The sequence below is a fragment of the Molothrus aeneus genome, chromosome 23, assembly GCF_037042795.1.
Source record: "Molothrus aeneus isolate 106 chromosome 23, BPBGC_Maene_1.0, whole genome shotgun sequence".
In the NCBI taxonomy this organism is placed as follows: Eukaryota; Metazoa; Chordata; class Aves; order Passeriformes; family Icteridae; genus Molothrus; species Molothrus aeneus.
The window spans coordinates 7,101,146-7,118,620 of NC_089668.1; the positions used below are offsets into that span (position 1 = coordinate 7,101,146).

Sequence of the window (17,475 nt, forward strand, 5' to 3'; positions counted from 1 at the left end):
TCAGTGTTTATAAATGCCATCAATTTTGTGCTGCTCATTCCACTTCCCTCATTCCATAAATGAGGTGTCTTAGGTTGCAAGATGTGGCTGGGGCTGTGTGTCCTGTCCCCATGTGTCAGAGCTGGGCAGTTCTCTGTTGTTCTTGGGGCAGTTTTCTTGATCTCTCCCCCAGCCAATCCTCCCTGCAGGAGATCTCTGCTGTCCATGGCCACTGAGTGTCCCTGCAGGGCTGATCCAATTCCAGCATCCCATGGGGAGATGCTGCGCCCAGGGCAGGAGCCAAGCATTCCTGCCTGGATCCAATGTGAGCCTGGCACAGCACAGCAGCCTTTGCCCAGGGCATTGCCAGAGGAGCAGCTTCTGCTGCCCTGCATGGCCAGAGGGAGCCCAGGCCCATCTCCAGCAGCCCTGGAGCTGCAGAGGAAAACTCCCCCCTTGTGCAGGATCCCTGCTCCAGCAGAGCCACAGCTGGCACTGCAGGAGGGCTGAGCCCCCATGGGATGGGGCTGTGCCACCCCCTGACCCACAGCGTGCCAGGGCCTGCTCTCACTCTGGCACTGCTTTGTTTTGTATTACAGCATTTTTATTTTTATCTTTATTTTTTTAATATATAGTTTTTCTCTAATAAGGAACTGTTATTCCTAGTCCCATATCTTTGCCTGAGAGCCTCTTAATTTCAAAATTAGAATAATTTGGAGGGAGGGTGTTTACATTTCTCATTTCAAGGGATACTCCTGCCTTCCTTAACAGACACCCGTCTTTTCAAACCAAGACACGAAGTTACAGCTCTGCCTTGATGCCACTCTCATCTCAGGAATTGGCATTATGAGCAGCCAGATCTGCCTTCCTGTAATCCTGAAAAACTCGGGACTTAAAATTGACTCTTGACACAACCTGAGCTTCAACCAGAAAAAATCCACTAGAAGCTCGTGTTGTATCACTGAGCTGAGGAACGGTGGTTCATTAGGAATGTGGTTTCTTCACTTAAAAAACCCAAAAGGAGCATTTTTGTCCCCAGATTAACACACCAGGTGGGACAGAGGTTCTTGTAGCTGTGCAGAACCTGCCTCACTTCTGCTCTCAAAACAACTTTCTGCAACTGATTTTTCCTACCATACAGTCTCCAAAGCGAAGAGGGAGAAGGTGCTAGAGTGACATTAAGCACTTGGTAGAGGACTCCTGCAAACAAAGCCTGTCTTAAACCAAGCTGGATTTAATCCTCAATTGAATTATTCTGGTCAGTTTGAGATCTTAGAGCTGCAGCCTTGTGTACTCCCTCTCCCCAGGAGCACCCAGCCCACACCCAAGAGTGTCTAACAGACCCTACACTCTGAATGCCATCAGCAATGACTCAGTCTGATGGCTCCTGCTTTGAGAAAGGAATACTGAAGGTTAGTTCAAGAAGTCATTAACACAGATCATATACAGCTTTTTTGGTTAATAAGCAGTGGAAAGAAAAATCTGATTTGCAATAACATTTATTAATGGATAAATGTACATATTTACAAAGAAAAATCTGAGAAAAAATACAAAACCAAAAAAGTGTTCCAAAAGAGCATTTTAGGTAAAAAAAGAAAAGTGTTTCTAGTCCCCACAGGACTAGGCTAACAAGACTGTCTACCGCTGCTAAAAGATCCCAAAGGGGCCCAAACCAAGGCCTGTCTTTCTCTCCAGCCCCACAAACCACAACAGATGCAAACAGAGACACAAGAGGAATCACCTCTGTCAGGTTCTCCAGCGTCACCCACCAATAAGTACAGACTGAGGAGCTTCTGCATGAATCTATAATGCTTTCTTGGGCTGAATTTATCCAGAAAGCTTCCTCCCTCATCCCATAGGTCAGAACAAGCACCATCAACTCATGGCAAGGAAAAAAGAAAGCCCAATAAACCAGTGAAACAATTCTCAGAGTGATAAATTACTAACACTGATGTGAAGTGAAAGACTTTGCCCATAACCATTGGGATCTGGACTTGATGATCCTCGTGGGTCCCTTCCAACCCAGGGTATTTCATGATTCTATGATAACCTTCCAGGAGCTGGTGGTACAGCCAAGCCTCATTCCTCCAAACACAAACTACTTCCCTGCGTGCTGAGGAAATCATCCTCTACTGATTATTTCAGAATAGGAGGGAGATATGGAATACCTACTCTTTAGAGTCATCACTAGTTACTGGAAAACAAGAGAGGGGAGCCAGTCTTGGCTGAACACTGCCCTGACTGAGCTGCCCATGGAGAGTCCTCAGCTCACCTTCCATCACTCCCCGAGCGAGGCAGAAGGTGGGAGGAGATGCAGGCAACACCCTTCTTTATCTGCTCCCTTTCAGCAGTCAAAAAAGAAAAGAGATGTTGTTTTACAGCAATGAAGACCTCAAGTATCATCAAACACAGAGCCCCACACCCAGCAGAGCCTCAGAGCTGAATCTGAGTTCCAAGCGGTTGGCTCTGGCACATCTGCTGCTTCAGAATACTGGCTTCCACTTTCTCCTAAAGCAAGAAAGCACAAGAAACTCCTGTGTGTTTTAGGTGGTGTCCAAAAGAGGTGGAATCTGGGTAAGGAGATTCAGGAAGTGGCTATGAAGCCAACCGTCAATATCGCGATGGGAATCACTGAACACTCTACAGCTCCCAGCAGGATCCTACACACATCAAAGAGCATCAGAGAGCTGAGTGCCCACACCACAAAACACTGGACAAAACTTCTGGCAGACTTATCCTGCCTGTGTCACCAGTGTGCCAGTCACCAGAATGACATTTTCTGCAGCAGGTCACATTGAAAAACCAGGATTTCTCATGCCAGCCTGGATGAGGTTACATGCCGCAGACACTTACAGCTTCCCTGCACGAGGGATAACTCAGCCCTCCATCACTCAAAGCCTGGCACTGCACCAGCCAGGCTGAACAGAGTGCATGAATCCCCATGTCAACAGGTGCCAGTGTCGGGGCAGGCAGGCAGGAGCTGCTGGTGTTCCCAGCAAGTTTGTTCCTGAGGAAAATAGGAATGAAGTTCATGTATTGGTTCTTTTATAGATCCCCTGAGATCTCAGCCTTTAAACAGCACTAGAGCCAATCAGCTCTCCCTGTGCACAGGGATGACAGCAGGACTCACAAAATCCTCCTCTCGGAGCTGCATCCTGTGCTGACATCATGGGAAAAGGGGGAAACCAGAGCACCAAGGTGTAAAAGATATGGAATGTGCACAAACGGGATACAGAATGTGCAGGAATGAGACCTTACGTGGATTGCCATGGACTGTCACTCCCTTTGCATCACAAGCAAACAGGGAAAAAAGCAGAGGAGCGCCTGGGAAAGGGTCTGCCCAGTGGGCACATCCCTGGGGCATTGGACAGATGAGGTTTCTGTTCCTACTAAGTTACAGGCCTCCTCTCTCAGGAGGGATCAGATCTACCTGGATGAATATGGATAACTGGCCTCTAAACTGCCAGAGATATAGAAAGCATTTGTTCAATTTCTTTATACTCTGCAGTGATAATTGGTATATAAATTGCAAAAATGTTCCTGAGCATTCTCAGAGTGTAAAGTTTCCAAGGTTTTTTTGCTGATGCCAACCAGCCTTCTCTCAAGATTTAAAAAGAGAGAAAGAGACCACTTGAATTAAAGAGTTAAAGAATTGAGTAGAGGTGACAGAGCCTATCTCTTATCCCACTGGGATGAGACACCCTGAGCACTCTGGCCTAAGGTTGCTTTGGACAAAAAGTTTTAGAATTCAGGTCCTTTGAAAGTGGGTGACAGAGCTATAGAAACCATGGCTTTGCCAAAGCCACCAATGTGGCTTCCAAGTTCTTGTCACTGGATCAGAAATGGAAGAAACTCAGCAGTGCTCACTGCAGCATCCCAGGCAGTGATTCCAAGTGATGGCTTTGGGAAGGAAACACATGTGTTCAAACTCCAGGAAATATGGACAGAAAATGGACAGAGAGATCCAAACAACTCCTGTTTCTTCCCTCTTCACACCAGGCTGGGGAGAACAAACAATCCCTGTTCTTCATCACAACTGTTTACCACTTTGGGAAGGAGATGCAGGCAGGGAATGCCAACCACAAGTATCCCTTGACTTCTTCCACCCTGCATTTTCTGCACAGCACATGGCATCCCAGCATCCTCCCTCACCTCTCCTCTCCAGGGCCCACCTCCATCTTCCTAAACTCCACATCAGATCTGCTGGAGTCCAAGTGCATTCCTAGGGATGCTCCAAGGATTCAGGGACACAGCCTGCCAGCACGTTCCTTCACACCAGACTACACCTGGACAACAAGCCTCAGACCTCAACACTTCCTAGTGCCAAAGGAGGAAGACTGTGTATTAAAGGCAGTGTATTAAAAAGGGAGGAATATTTTCCAATGAAAAATCAGCATCCTCACAAAACAAAGTCCTAAAGGCACAAACTGGTGAACTAATCAGAGCAGGTTACGAGAGGAATTGGAAGGATTCCTGTGGGATTAAAACAAAGGATTTCACTAGCAACCTAAGTTTCTGAGACAGCATTTAGCACCTCAACCTGTACCTCAAGAGCAAGAGGTGGCTCAAGTGGCCCATGATACCCCATGGACCCTCAGACCAGACAGCACATGCCATGTTTACCTTATTCCTTCCAGTTTATCTGCTAGCTTCCTAAATACTACCGTTCACACAGATACAGATCTAGAAAGAGTTATAAATACAGGTATTTATATATATTCACACATTTTAGTCCATGTAATAAAGGCCCGCTCCTTTCTCTTCCATGCTGCTGGAGCAGCTGCCACCACTGGTGACACTGGGGGGTATTCTCAGAGTGACTGTGTCCAGTCCAGTCCTCCAGTGGACACAGGAGAACACAGACTAGTGCTGAAAGGAGAAATGGGGGGCTCAGCTCAGCTCCATTGTTACTATTTACAGAAAAGAAACCCCTTAGACACGAAGTCCCACCTTCCCTCCAGTTCACAAACCAGCTCTGCTCAGTCTAGCTGGGCTGGAGCCCACACAGCTCAGGCAGGATAACTTGGATAAACGGGAGCATCATCCAGACACATTGTAGGCAATAAACAACGAGCGGCATGCAACAGTTTGGTTAAAGAAGTCAAAAACAATCGAGGGCTTTAACATTAGAAGTGTGTCCTGATGTGGCCAAGCCAACTTGCCAACAGAGGGAATGTTCAAACAACAGGTAACTCCATCTCTGTGACCTAAGCAAACATGCATCATCTAGTTCCACACAAATTAAATAAAACACATTCCAAGTGCACAAAGTCCTTCAGACTAAAAGAAAAAAATACTAATCTATGTTTACAATAAATATCTCCTTGCAATGAGTTTTCTCCTGTAACACTATGTATTTTCTTGGATGTGAGAATAGGGATGGAGAGGGAAGCTGGGATACCTTGTCACAGGTTTCCCCCACTAGAAAATGAAAGGCAGACCCTGTCCCTAACTCATTACCAGGAGCAGCAGTGAGAACCAGTACTTTTTATTTAAGTGTCTATCTGAGTTTCCTAGAAATTTAGTGTTTATGGATTAGATTCCAATGTTCTTCCTAGAGAGTCAACCTCTTCCTAGAGAGTTGCCCACAGAGGCTGTGGATTCCCATGCCTGGAATTGTTCAAGGACAGGTTGGATGGGACTTGGAACAACCTGGTCCAGGGGAAGGTTCCCTGACCATAGCAGAGGGGGAACGAGATGATCTTTATGGGCCCTTCCAACCCCAAACCATTCCAGGATTCTGTGATTCAGCAGATTCCTGTAAAGCATACTTTAGATCATTGTCAAATGTTCTTCAGCTTGTGAATATCTTACATTTAAAACAACAAGCTTAAAAGCAATTCTCCAGCAATTCCCATGGGAAGTCTTCAGGGGCTTGGGAAACCAGACTCTCCTCTCAGGATTTCCTCCACCCATCTGCTCTCCCGCAGCAGATAGGAACACAATTCAAAGAATTTGCTTTTGCACCATAGGAAACTTCAGAATGGACCTGGCAATCCACGACCACTCCTGCTAGGTCCCATCACAGCCACACAAGGACATACAGTGGGATTAACACGACAGTCACGGGGTGTCCCTCCCAGGGACAGCCAAATACAGAGATCAAAAACCAGGACAAAGAAGATGCAGCAGAGACTACAGCCCAGAAATTCAGGAGCTTTGGTCTTGAGGTTTCAACATGACCCTGTTGCCACTCAGAGAAAGAGCAGCCACCAAACAGTCAGTGCTATAACCAGGAGGAAGGACATCATAAAGGGAATACGTGGAGAAGGAAAAACGCTAGAGTACAGCTGACACTTTTTGAGTGATTTCTGCTCTTCAGGGATTGCAATAGAAACCTTTGGAAGAGTTGCTTCACTTGCTGGCCGGGGAAAGGCTGTCTCAGTAGGTATCTCCTGCTCTTTTAGTTTGTCTTCATCCTGTACTAACAGAGGCCGTTCCCGTGTCTGCTTTCGTGGTAGAAGATCAAGAAAGACAGAGAGAGATGAACAAAAATGACAGATGGAAAGTGCCCAAAATGACACTTGGAGATGTGCAAAGCATTAGGGCAGCTCTTCTCAACATAAAATAAACTGCCCTGGGGAGCAGAGCTGCTGGTGGCTTGCGTCACACCAGCCCTGGAGCTATAGAACCATGTTCTCTCTGCAGAGCTCATCAACATCTGCATCAGGATCATGGGTGTTTGATGCCTGCCCTCCCAGAAAAGTGGATGCCCAAAATCTTCCAGAGTGTTTTGGAACTGGAATGGTGAGAAAAGCATTTGAAGCATTTTGAAACAGGAATGGTGCAGTACAAAATGTGGTCTCTGACAGCTATCCTAATCTACAGTGCCCATAAAACCCAGCGTTTAGAAAATCCCATGGAACAGCCAGACTGAAGAGCAGATACAAAATGCTTTTCCAAAGTTCTGACCGGAGTATCAAAATTACAGCTGGTTTGAAAATTCTATTGAACAAGTGAAAAACTGTAAATCTTAAAAATCCCACACATGGAGCAGGCAGGGTGGCAGTAGGAGCAGTGCATACTCCTGGAATTTTGCTCTGTGTTTTAGCATATTTGTTTCTGGAGTTTAAAGAACAATAAAAACCCAGAATGAGTAAATCAGCACACAGGACCATGCAAGGGCTTCAGCACTTCTGCTGAAGAAAGGAAAGGTTGTGGGAATGTTGCTGTTCAGTAAGTCTACATCCCTTTAGTTTGCCAGCCCTGGTCAAACCCAAGTGTACTTAGGACAGGAAAAACTTGGCTCTAAGCTCCCTCAGCTGAGCCAACCTCCGCTGGTCAGTGCGGTATTTTGAGACAGATTCTTTGCACACCCCTAAGTGGTGAGAATTCGGGAGAAAGTAGCTGGGAGACTGGGCAGCAAAATAAAATATAAGATGCAAGAGTAACATGATCATTAAAACAACAAAACAAAACAAAACAAAAAAACCCAAAAAACCAAAACAAACAAACAAAAAAAAAGAAAGAAAGACAACATAAAAAGAACAGGGAACAGTTAAATTTTCAGAATTGCTTTTGTCCCCGAATACACAGTTATATTGGTCATGCAGCTTTTTTGAACCAGCCATGCACCAAAATAAGCAAAAATTGAAAGCTGCAAAAGCTGCAGCAGTGCCAAAGTCCTCTGGGTGTGAGTTATGAAACTACTTCATGTAGCCAAAAAAAAAATGTTATCCAGCAGCTGCTGTTGAGTTTTTGCTCGGTGCCATTGCAATAGCAAGTCTGGTTCAGAAGCACAGATCAGAGCAGCAGCTTTACCTCAAGCCCACCAACCTGTCTCTCAGAAGATGGGACAGTGACTTTCTTGACCTGGACACACAAAGCGTGTTAAGGTTCAGTTGTCTCATAACAAAACATACAGGAAAATAGCAGAGAAGTGGCCTCTGGCAAAAAACCCTTTGGCCACTAAGGCAGGGTGAAAGCACCATCATGAACAGGAGCAATGGCTTTGCACCATGCTTTACAATCCTTAATTACCATCTGATTTATGATCCTTCAACACATGCAGGTGAGGGAAAACTTTCTCCCCGGTCAGTGCCTGCAGAAGATGCATTTCTGGAGGTTCATAGCAGGACATAGCAACCTCAGAGTGAGATCTTTTCAAAGAGGACCAGATTAAGAAGGAACTTCCAGAAATGCAAATCTAGGGCTGAAACCAATTCTGCAGTGCTGCAGACCCACTGCCGCCTTAGGTGGAAGAAGCCCACACCATCCAGTTATGGTAACCAGCAGCCCTCCAAGGTCTCAGTGTGGTCACCTTGCAAGAAATTCTTCATAAAAACCAAGGATAACATTCTTGAACTGCAGTTGTAGAGCTTGAGAGCCTCAGCTCCGTCCCACCCACTGGGCACTGAGCAGAGCTCTGCTGCCCACACTCCTGAGGAATCTACGCTGAGGCTCAGCCACAGAGGGTGAAGTCTATCCATGTGTTAAACAGGGTAATCCCGATGACAGGTAACCCACAAAAGCAGTGGCTGCCCCTGGATCCCTGGAAGTGACCGAGGTCAGGCTGGATGGGGCTTGGAGGAACCTGGGACAAGCAGAAAGTGCCCCTGCCCATGGCAGGGGTGGGACTGGAGGGGCTTTAAGTTCCCTTCCAATGGAAACCATTCTGAGATTCTGTAACAACCAACCCTGAGTAAGTTCATTTTGGAGATCTCATTTTCTAGTAGGCAAAAAGCCCTTTAGCTGTCTTGGCTTTACTCCAAGCTTTGAGGAGCCTGTAGTAAACTTGGTGTTAAACCCCTTGTACATGTTACAATTACCCTCCATCTACTGAAAGATTATTTCCTGATTAATAAATATCTGCCTTGTTTGAACATGAAATACTAGTTCATCTGCAGGGCTGTGGGAAGGAAGGGGAAAAACTGGGCTTTCAACTAAGAGAGTCTTCAATTACCACCATTTGCAGTCAGAATGCAATTTTTCTGTTGCAATAAAAAATTGCATTTACCACTTAAAAGACTGATTACCACAGGCACTAACTATAGTTTTACTCACAGACTCCAAATACGAGCCAGTTGCCACCAGTATGACACAGAGGTGTCTGTTAGCCAAGAAGAAACCAGCTGGTGACTGGTTTTTCCTTGAAAAATTACCTCTTTAAGGAAATTAGCAGAGTAACTGTGAGTATATGTGGTTACTAACACACAGTTCCTGGAAGAAGGGAGATTCTCATCATGTTTGAACAGCCCTGCTGTGGCCACCCAAGGAGTCTTCTCAAAGCCTCCATAGCAGATCAGCACCTGGAGTTCCTAATGCAAGTCTAAACCCAATGACATACCAGATTAACTAGAGAATAAAGTGATTTTGGAAAAATCATCCCATCCCAGTGCTTCTCCGCTGGGTTATCTCCAATGTTATCTCTGAAGTAATAATTTAGGTTTTTGGATATTGGGTTTGTCAGGGTTTTTTCCACATTTTGAGGAGATCCAGGAATGACCCAGTCCCCAAACCAGCCATGGGAAGTGCTCTCTAGCATCTGACATTGACAGCAACACTAGGAAACGTAGCATCAATACCAGTTAAGGAATTCTTACATCCTTCCCTACCAAAAAATCACATTTTTAATACTAGGACTAGAGTTTCGATTCTCTCAGAGAACATTCTACATGTTACAAGTCAATACTAACTATTAAAATTGAAAATAAGCAGAAGCTAAGGGGAGGCGAGTCCCACAGTGCAATGCTGCCCTTGGAACAGCCCGTGCCGAGGTACTCACTCCATCCGCTCCCGTGGGAATCTGCCCGTTGATGTTGAGGCTGCGGAAAGGGGAGTGGGTGGACAAACGTTTGTCCCACTCACTGGGCCGAGGCTCTGGGACGGACTCCATGAAGTTCTTCTTCAGCTCACTGATGTTGGCATGGTGCTTCTTTATTTCTTCCTGGGTCTTATCTAGATCCTATCAGCAAAAGGACAGGATAAGTGAAGGGCCATGGAGAGACTTAGGACTGCCTAAGCTGTGCTTAGCAAAGCTGCACTCAGCAGATCTACTGACAACTTCCCAAACTGTGCTCACACTGCAAACACACAAAGGGAGCATCCTCTCTCCTCCTGTTTTTTTAATTAGGATAAACTGCAACCCCAGAACAGGGTCTTGTCCAGCAGCGGGACATGCCAGTGTTTCATCTCAAGCTACACCAAACCAGGTGACAGCTGAGCTGGAATATCATGGATTTTCCCCAAACAGGATTTTTTAAAGTTGCCAAACTATGTTTCTTTGGGTTATTTAATTTAACATCTTTAAATTTTGTGGGTTTGCTTTCTTTATCCTCTGCTAGCCTGAGTATTTCCAGTTATTAATACAATTGATGATAAAGAAAATACTTTCTCAATTTTATTTACTCGCTTCATACCTGTTTCTCTTTTTTCCTAGCAGAAATTATCTTTGTTTCCAGAATATCCCATTACCATTTTTTCCACTCCCTCTCATCTCATCCCTCCAGGAGCTATCATAGGCCGTTTTAGACTTCAGAAACAAAGATGAGATAATTTTTGGGGGGAAAAAATCAAACTGAAAATTTATTTTATGCTGGATCAATCAAGAAACTCCTGTTGAAACTTTTCATCTGGAAAAAGTCAGATTTTTACTGTGTGATGCCATTTTACAGCATAAACACACATACTTCAAGGCAAGTCAACTTGTTAAAAATAGTTCTTCCTTGCAAGCAAACCAGAGGCTATAGAAAAGAAAGCTTTTGCAGACAGGAAACAACTTTTCAGGATGGGGCCAAAAAGCAGCAAGAAAAGGGGAAATCAAGGTCAGTAAAAGCATCACCAGGAAACTTCACTCTTTTTGTGCTTTTAGGTGTTACTCAGCCCATCGATTTTAGAAGATGGGACAACAAATGCATCCCTAAAGGAGGGCCCTCCCAAAAATCTCCATTTCTGCAACTCACCGAGGACACACCGCCCTCCCTCCCCACAGGGCTAAACCCCAAATGCCTCTTTAACAATATTTACTTTTTTTGGCACAGTTCTGGGGGGAAAATAACAAATTTTGGCTTCTATCCTGAATGAAAGTATAAGGCAAGTGCCTGTTAGGTAGGGAAAAAAAGTAGAAATTAGTCTGCTGTGGACTCTGGGGCAAATCCCTGCCTGGTCCAAGAACCCTACAGGTGCTCCTGGCTCAGAGAAGAGAGAAGGACCACCTTGGCTTTCCACTACTGCACAGGAACAAGGCCTGGGAGGGCTGGCAGAGGAGCCACAGCCACGAGGAGCTATCTGGAGCCGGATCTGGGAAGCACCTTGAGCAACTAGCTTGCTCAGTGTCACCCTTTTCCTCCTGTTTCACCCTTTCTGCAGAAAGCTGGTGCATGTGGAGTGTTAAAAGGCTTTCAGTAAAATCACCAGGCAGCTTCAGGTGAGGTCTGCCAGGAAAATATCTGATCTGCCAAGTGCATGGATTAAAAAAATAAAGGGAATAAAGGGGGTGAGCTGCTGGGTCAGCCTGATTGTAGGGGAGGGCTGGAGCACCTGCAACAGAACTGTGGGAAGGGGAGTGGAGACAGAAAGGGCTTGGAGTCAAGTATTGCACTGATGGGGAAAAAAGAGGTTAGAAGCAATGACAAAGCTCTGTTTGGGGTTGGGAAATTGGAGCTGTTTGAATTGGGTGAAAAAGCAACAGGCGTGGTCTTCTGAGCGCTCGGGTGGCAGCTGAACTCTGCCTATCATGTGCAGACCCTTCACTTGTCACTCAAAGCTCTAAGTTGTAGCAGTAAAAAAAAAACCAAACCAAAAAAAACCAAAAAAAAAACCAAACAAAACCCCCCCCCCCAAAAACAACAAACCCCAAGAAACCTACACAGAAGCTGCAATACTTTGAACATTCTGATGAGAAGGCAGTTAGTACACTCCACTTTCAAGAGATACCACCAGGGAAACCCTATGAGCTGCTGGTGCTGCAAGTTTGAGTAGAAACATGTAACACAGGACCAGACTATCAGAAGTCACAAAACATCTCCCATAACAGAGTGTATTAAAGAAAATAAAATATATGATTGGCATGGTCTGTTCTGAGACTGAGCTTAGGTGAAAACAAGTGGAAAGGGCTCCCAAATCCAAAGGGAGGAGCTGTAACGTGGAAGGATAAGCCACCTGTGACCACTGAGCCTGTCTATCAGATCCAGAGGGACCTGGCACTAAGGCAGGATGGGGCCCAGGGGTGATGAGGTGATGCAAGGCCAAAAATGGCTGGGAAGAGGATGAAAAAGCTGCAAACGCCACTGCAGCATCCAAAAAGATCCCTCCTGCCTGAAGCAACACGGACATTGTGGTGACCTGGACATCACAGAGATGACAATTTCACAGAATCCTGGAATGGTTTGGGATGGAAGGGAACTTAAAGCCCATCCCATTCTCCCCCTGCCCTGGGCAGGGACACCTTCCACTATCCCAGCTTGCTCCACACCTCATCCAACCTGGCCTTGGGACACTTCCAGGGATCCAGGGGCAACCACAGCTGCTCTAGGCAATGTGCCCCAACTTCACCAGCAGCTTATCCTGAATTTTATATTTTCACAGGCTTTTCCCCCAGGAAAATAATTTGTTTCAAGCACTGAAAAACTGGTAAATGAGCCCAGCACTACAATCCATGACCCCTTGAGCAGCCAGCGGGTCCCAGAGCAGATCTGAGCACTGCCAATCATGTATTTTGGGAAGGTATGAGAGAATGAAAGTCAGAAGAGGAAGAAGGCCTGCACATCATCATGTTGACTGTCACCATGCAGAAGCATAATTAAAAAATCAACCAAATCAAAAGGTCTTTCATGCAAGAGCATGCAAAAACAATGGCAGCAGCAGAAGAGGAAGAAGTTCAGCGCAGATGCAGAAGGTTTAGCAAGTGCAACTCAAATAAAGCTTCAAGTTCATACAAACCTCCAACATTAAATTGCTATGCCTGATATAAATGTTTTCACCATCTAGCCTCTTTGATCTCTTCTGTGAAAATGAAAGAAAAGGGGGAAACAAAACAAAACAAAAAAAGCACAAAAAATTAAAACGTTGGTCTTGTGGGATTGATAAATCGGCAAATTAAAAAGTTAACTCAGCATTGGGAGTGCAGCGCTGTGGCAGCATGGGGTGGGAATTCCCGCTGGGAATGGGGGTCTGGCTCATGGAGAATGGGAGATGTAATGAGTCCTTTAAAGAGACAGCTCCCAGGGGGCCTTGGCTCTGGCCACAAAGACACAGTTCCTGCTTTTCTGTGGAAGCCTCGCACAGTCACCTCACCACGCTCCTGAGAGATGCAGGCCCACCCCTGAGTTCGAGCCTGCACTGCCTGGGGGGACTTTTACGAGCACAACGTGCATAGCAACTGCACCTTAACCACTTTCCCATCTTGGATGTTTCCCTATTACTTAATCAATACCAAAGAGGTTTTCTCCTGATTTTTGTTTCGCATTTCCTGCAATGCAGGCTACATTTAGTTTGTAACTAAATTTGTTACAGAGAAGAAATTTCATAAATCAAACCACGTGTGTTTCTTTTGAACATTCAACATGCATAATTTCAGCAATGAGCTTATCTATGGGACAAAAAGCTATCGATTTTCAGATCAAGTACTTGACAGTTTAAAGAAAACCAACACCCCAACCCAAAGCCCATGAGGAAATTGGAGCACTGTCTTTTTAAACAAGTTACATATGCATGAATGATATGTCAAATTTGGTGAAAGGGTAAAATGGCTAACCTTCCTCATTCTTATCAGCTCTTCCTCTTTTTCTGCAGGCTGCTGCTGTTGGGCAGTGATAAAAAAAAAAAAAAAAAAAAAGTTGTTGGTTCATTTAACTACATTGAACCTTGGGAAAAAAAAGTGAACAACCTAAACTGAATTATTAGCACAAACCTGGGGCTGGGCACCATTCGTGGTGGGGACTGTGACCTCAATGTGTGTTTTCCTCACCTACATTTAGGAAATAAATTGGTAAAAACATTTCTTGTTAGTAGATTTGTTTCAAGAAACCATTTAGTTTCAAACACAGCTGCATAAAGTTGGTTTTGGAGTGCTGGGGGAACATGCAAAAACCAACATGCAGCCCTGGGCAGGGATTAATGACACAGCAGCTCCCCAGCACTTTGTTAGTCAATGGCATGTTAAATAATTCCTCCATCTTGAGAATTATTTGTATTTGAAAGCAATGCTCTCCAGTGCTTCTGAAGAAGGGCTTCCCACTCACAGTAGGCTGGTCAGGCAATGTTTTCAAATGGCATTTGCAGCTGGATCTCCCAGTGAAAATCCAAACAAAGCAACATACTCAAATTAACACAGACCTTCTCAAAACCAGAAATTATTGGTTGTATCGCAGGTATTATGTTGGAGGAGGCAGTAAGAAGAGGCATAGCCACAAAACCAAGCCTAACATCACAAATTAGGTTCTTTCCTGTCCATAAGTAGAGAGCCAAGATTGTCTTAACACTCTAAGTAAAGTATTTTAGGGAAACTAGATTGCCACATACTCTGAAGGCAAAAGCATCAGTGGGTGTTAAAAGAAGTGATGCAGCTCCATTGGAGAAACAGTAAATTTAGTATGTTCAAATCCACATTTTCCTCCCACATCTATGTTTAAAGAGGAAGAAAAATCTAATGTTTAAGCATTTAGGAAAAAACCTACAATAAGTAAGATGGGATAAGTAAAATTTCCTTGTTCTCAGTGTAACATGAGGGAGGGGGAGCAGCTGGGCAGGAACAGCAGGGCAGGATCTCTGTGCTCTGACTCCCACCCCACAGTGCCAACCTGAAGTTCCCTTCAGCAGTTTCATTTAAAAATTACTGTTCACACAGGTCATGGAAGTTTTTGAAGCAAATGCCCTTTCTTCACCTCCATCTCCAAACCTTAATTAATAGGAATCTTCCCTGGAGATGCTTACAGAAGACCCACTGTGTGAAATGTTCAGAATTATGTGGCTCCAGCAGTGCTGAGAACAGCTAAATTTGGAGTATGTGGAAACTGTCTCAAGGCAAACACTTCCTCTGCACCACCATAAGGTTTCAATAAGTCAGTAATATCTGCTGAATATTAAGGACACTGTAACATCAGCAATAATTTTGCACATTATTTCAACTTATTAGAACAGCACACATGTATCAACCCCAGCAAAGAACTCAGACATTTGTAGAAAGATCAAATAATAGTTAAAAGTACTGAATTTAAACAATAAACTCCCCAAGGTCTCACCAGTGCCATTTTCAACTAAAGTTTTAGTCCAATTTGCAGCATTGTATTACCAGCTCTCCCAGCAAAAGCCTACCAAGATGAAAAACATTCTGGCGCTGGGCTGCAGACCAGATCCATTATCACTGATTTCACTGGAATTCACTCCTGCTGTCATACCAGGAATCAGGGGGCACAGCCTGGCCATGGGTGAGCTCTGAACTCTAGTTCCATGATCACATGCAGCTCTTGCCAGTGTTTTTAACCATCTATCAGCAGGCTGCACTTGCTTTGACTACAACCACCAATACCCGACTGCCCTGGAGCTCCTTCTTCTACCGAATGTCACAGCTGGGATTTCCCTGGCACCCAGACCCCTGTGCCTGCTCCCATCCGGCACTGAGGGATGAGGGATGAACCCCTCATCTCCCAGAACAGAGCTGCTGCTTTGGGGTGACTTCCTTGAGCGATGCTCCAGCCCAGCTCTTCCCAAGAGACTCCGCTCGGACCTACCTTTGAGGCATCCACTGGCTCCTCGGGTTTCTCCAGTGGAAATTCTTCACGTCTCACATCAGATTTTGCTGTTTCCTTCCCTACTTTAGATGTGGCCACGTCCTTCACGTTGGACTTAGCTGGGCCTGGCTCTGCAGGGTGGCTCTGAGCGATGGCTGGGGCTGATGTAGGCCGGGGACTCCGCTCTGGGGTTATCACAGCCACTGCTGAGGATGGGGGACAGACAGGGACAAGGTTCAGAGCAGGTAACTTTTCAATGGATTGTGCAAAGTCTTTCCAAATTACAGTGCTGTCATTTAAAAAGAAAGGGAGAAAGAGGAGGAGTATGAAAAAAAAGGGAAAAGAAATAAAGATGTTGAGCAAAGCAGCTTGAGCATTTGGTACAGGAGAGTTGAGATTATTTTCCTTATGGTTTAAGATAAAATCAAATAAAACCCCATACCAGATGGTTTACAAAAAGCAAGCTTGCACTCTGCCACACCAGAAGCCACACCAGAAAGGCAAATCTATTTTTGACATTGTGCCATGAATTTCTGGGTCCTTTACACACAACTGACACGGACTCCATTCCAATGCAACTAGAAAAGACACAGTGTAAGGAGTTCTGTACTCATAGGCATCTCCTCACACAGAAACAGATGGCTTCTGGAAGAAAAACACAGGCTTTCGTGTCCCCCACCCCGCCGCCAAAAATCAACAAGCATTGCTCCAGCAAACTTCTCAGCAACCAACCCAGTGGGTTTCAAGGCAGGCTGGGACTGTGTGTCTGAGCTGGATATCTTCAATGAAGCACAGTGGGAAGATACCCAGCACTTCCAGGCCAGTGACAGTGCAGAAATGAAAGCATACTGCCAAAAGCCATCTTTTCAGAGGATGATAATTGTAAATACAAGCACTAGGTCCACACAAAGTCAACTGCCTACTTCAGTTCCTGATTTGCCAGGTAGTTGCCCAGCCCCAAGGAAATAGTCAAGCCAAAGCTGTGTGACAAAGCAAGCCCAAATTAATTTCCTAAATGCACATAGGTATATAATAAGCTATTTGGTTCTTCTGATGTTGGTTTTTAGGGATGTTTCACTAAAAAGACACCCTGTCACATAAAAGAATATCTTTGACATGATGTCACATTCCCAAAATCACAGTTTGCAGCAGGACTATACTGTGTATCATATTCCAGCCAACATGAGGTCACTCATGTCCAGCCAGTCACTCACAGAAAAATTGCTGTTAAAATAAAAATTGTAATTTTAAGCAACTTCCTTAGCAAAAATTCCTGTGGTACTGAAAAGGTAACAGCATCTCATCTGTGTCTTAATAAAACAGAGAGAATAAGGCGTCCATGTGGCCAAAAATGTACAAGGTGGAGGCTAAAAAGAATTTTTTTTTAAATTTCTGAATTTCCAGAGACTGCAATGACACTTTCAAGACAAACTCCTGGACACCACATCCTGTTGTAAACAACCTTAAAACCCACCCCACCACTGCCAGCTCCACTCTCTCCCTGCTCCTTGGCACAGCATTTCATTTCTGTGACCCAGACACTGTGTTATCCTCTTCAAAGGACAACTGGTGCTGTGTCCCAGTGTATTCATGTCACGGAAGCAGTGACAGCTGCTGGGAAGGTTGCACAGAGGTGAGATGGCAGGGATGGCTGGGATGAGGAGGATGCTGGGAGTGCAAAGCTGTCACTGCGGTGGTACCTGACTCCTTCGGCAACGGCTCTAGTTCTCTCACCACCATCATTTTCTCTTCCTCCTCCTCTTCAATTGGGCTTATCTCAATACTGCCAAGATCACGTTTGGCTAAAAAAGTTATGGATGTGTTAAAA

The 17,475-nt window shown here is 45.0% G+C and overlaps 1 protein-coding gene across 1 annotated transcript in view; it reads right to left on the reverse strand.

Annotated features, from left to right (window-relative positions):
- The window catches only part of EPB41 (erythrocyte membrane protein band 4.1), a 76,184-nt gene that overhangs the window by 13,865 nt on the left and 44,844 nt on the right, over positions 1-17,475 (reverse strand). Inside the window, exons 14-20 of the mRNA XM_066564848.1 lie at positions 17,348-17,449; positions 15,648-15,853; positions 13,829-13,885; positions 13,673-13,717; positions 12,859-12,921; positions 9,692-9,883; positions 7,756-7,791 (exon numbers count right to left, since the gene is read on the reverse strand). Coding sequence (XP_066420945.1) covers positions 7,756-7,791; positions 9,692-9,883; positions 12,859-12,921; positions 13,673-13,717; positions 13,829-13,885; positions 15,648-15,853; positions 17,348-17,449 — 701 coding nt within the window. The remainder of the gene's footprint in view (positions 1-7,755; positions 7,792-9,691; positions 9,884-12,858; positions 12,922-13,672; positions 13,718-13,828; positions 13,886-15,647; positions 15,854-17,347; positions 17,450-17,475) is intronic.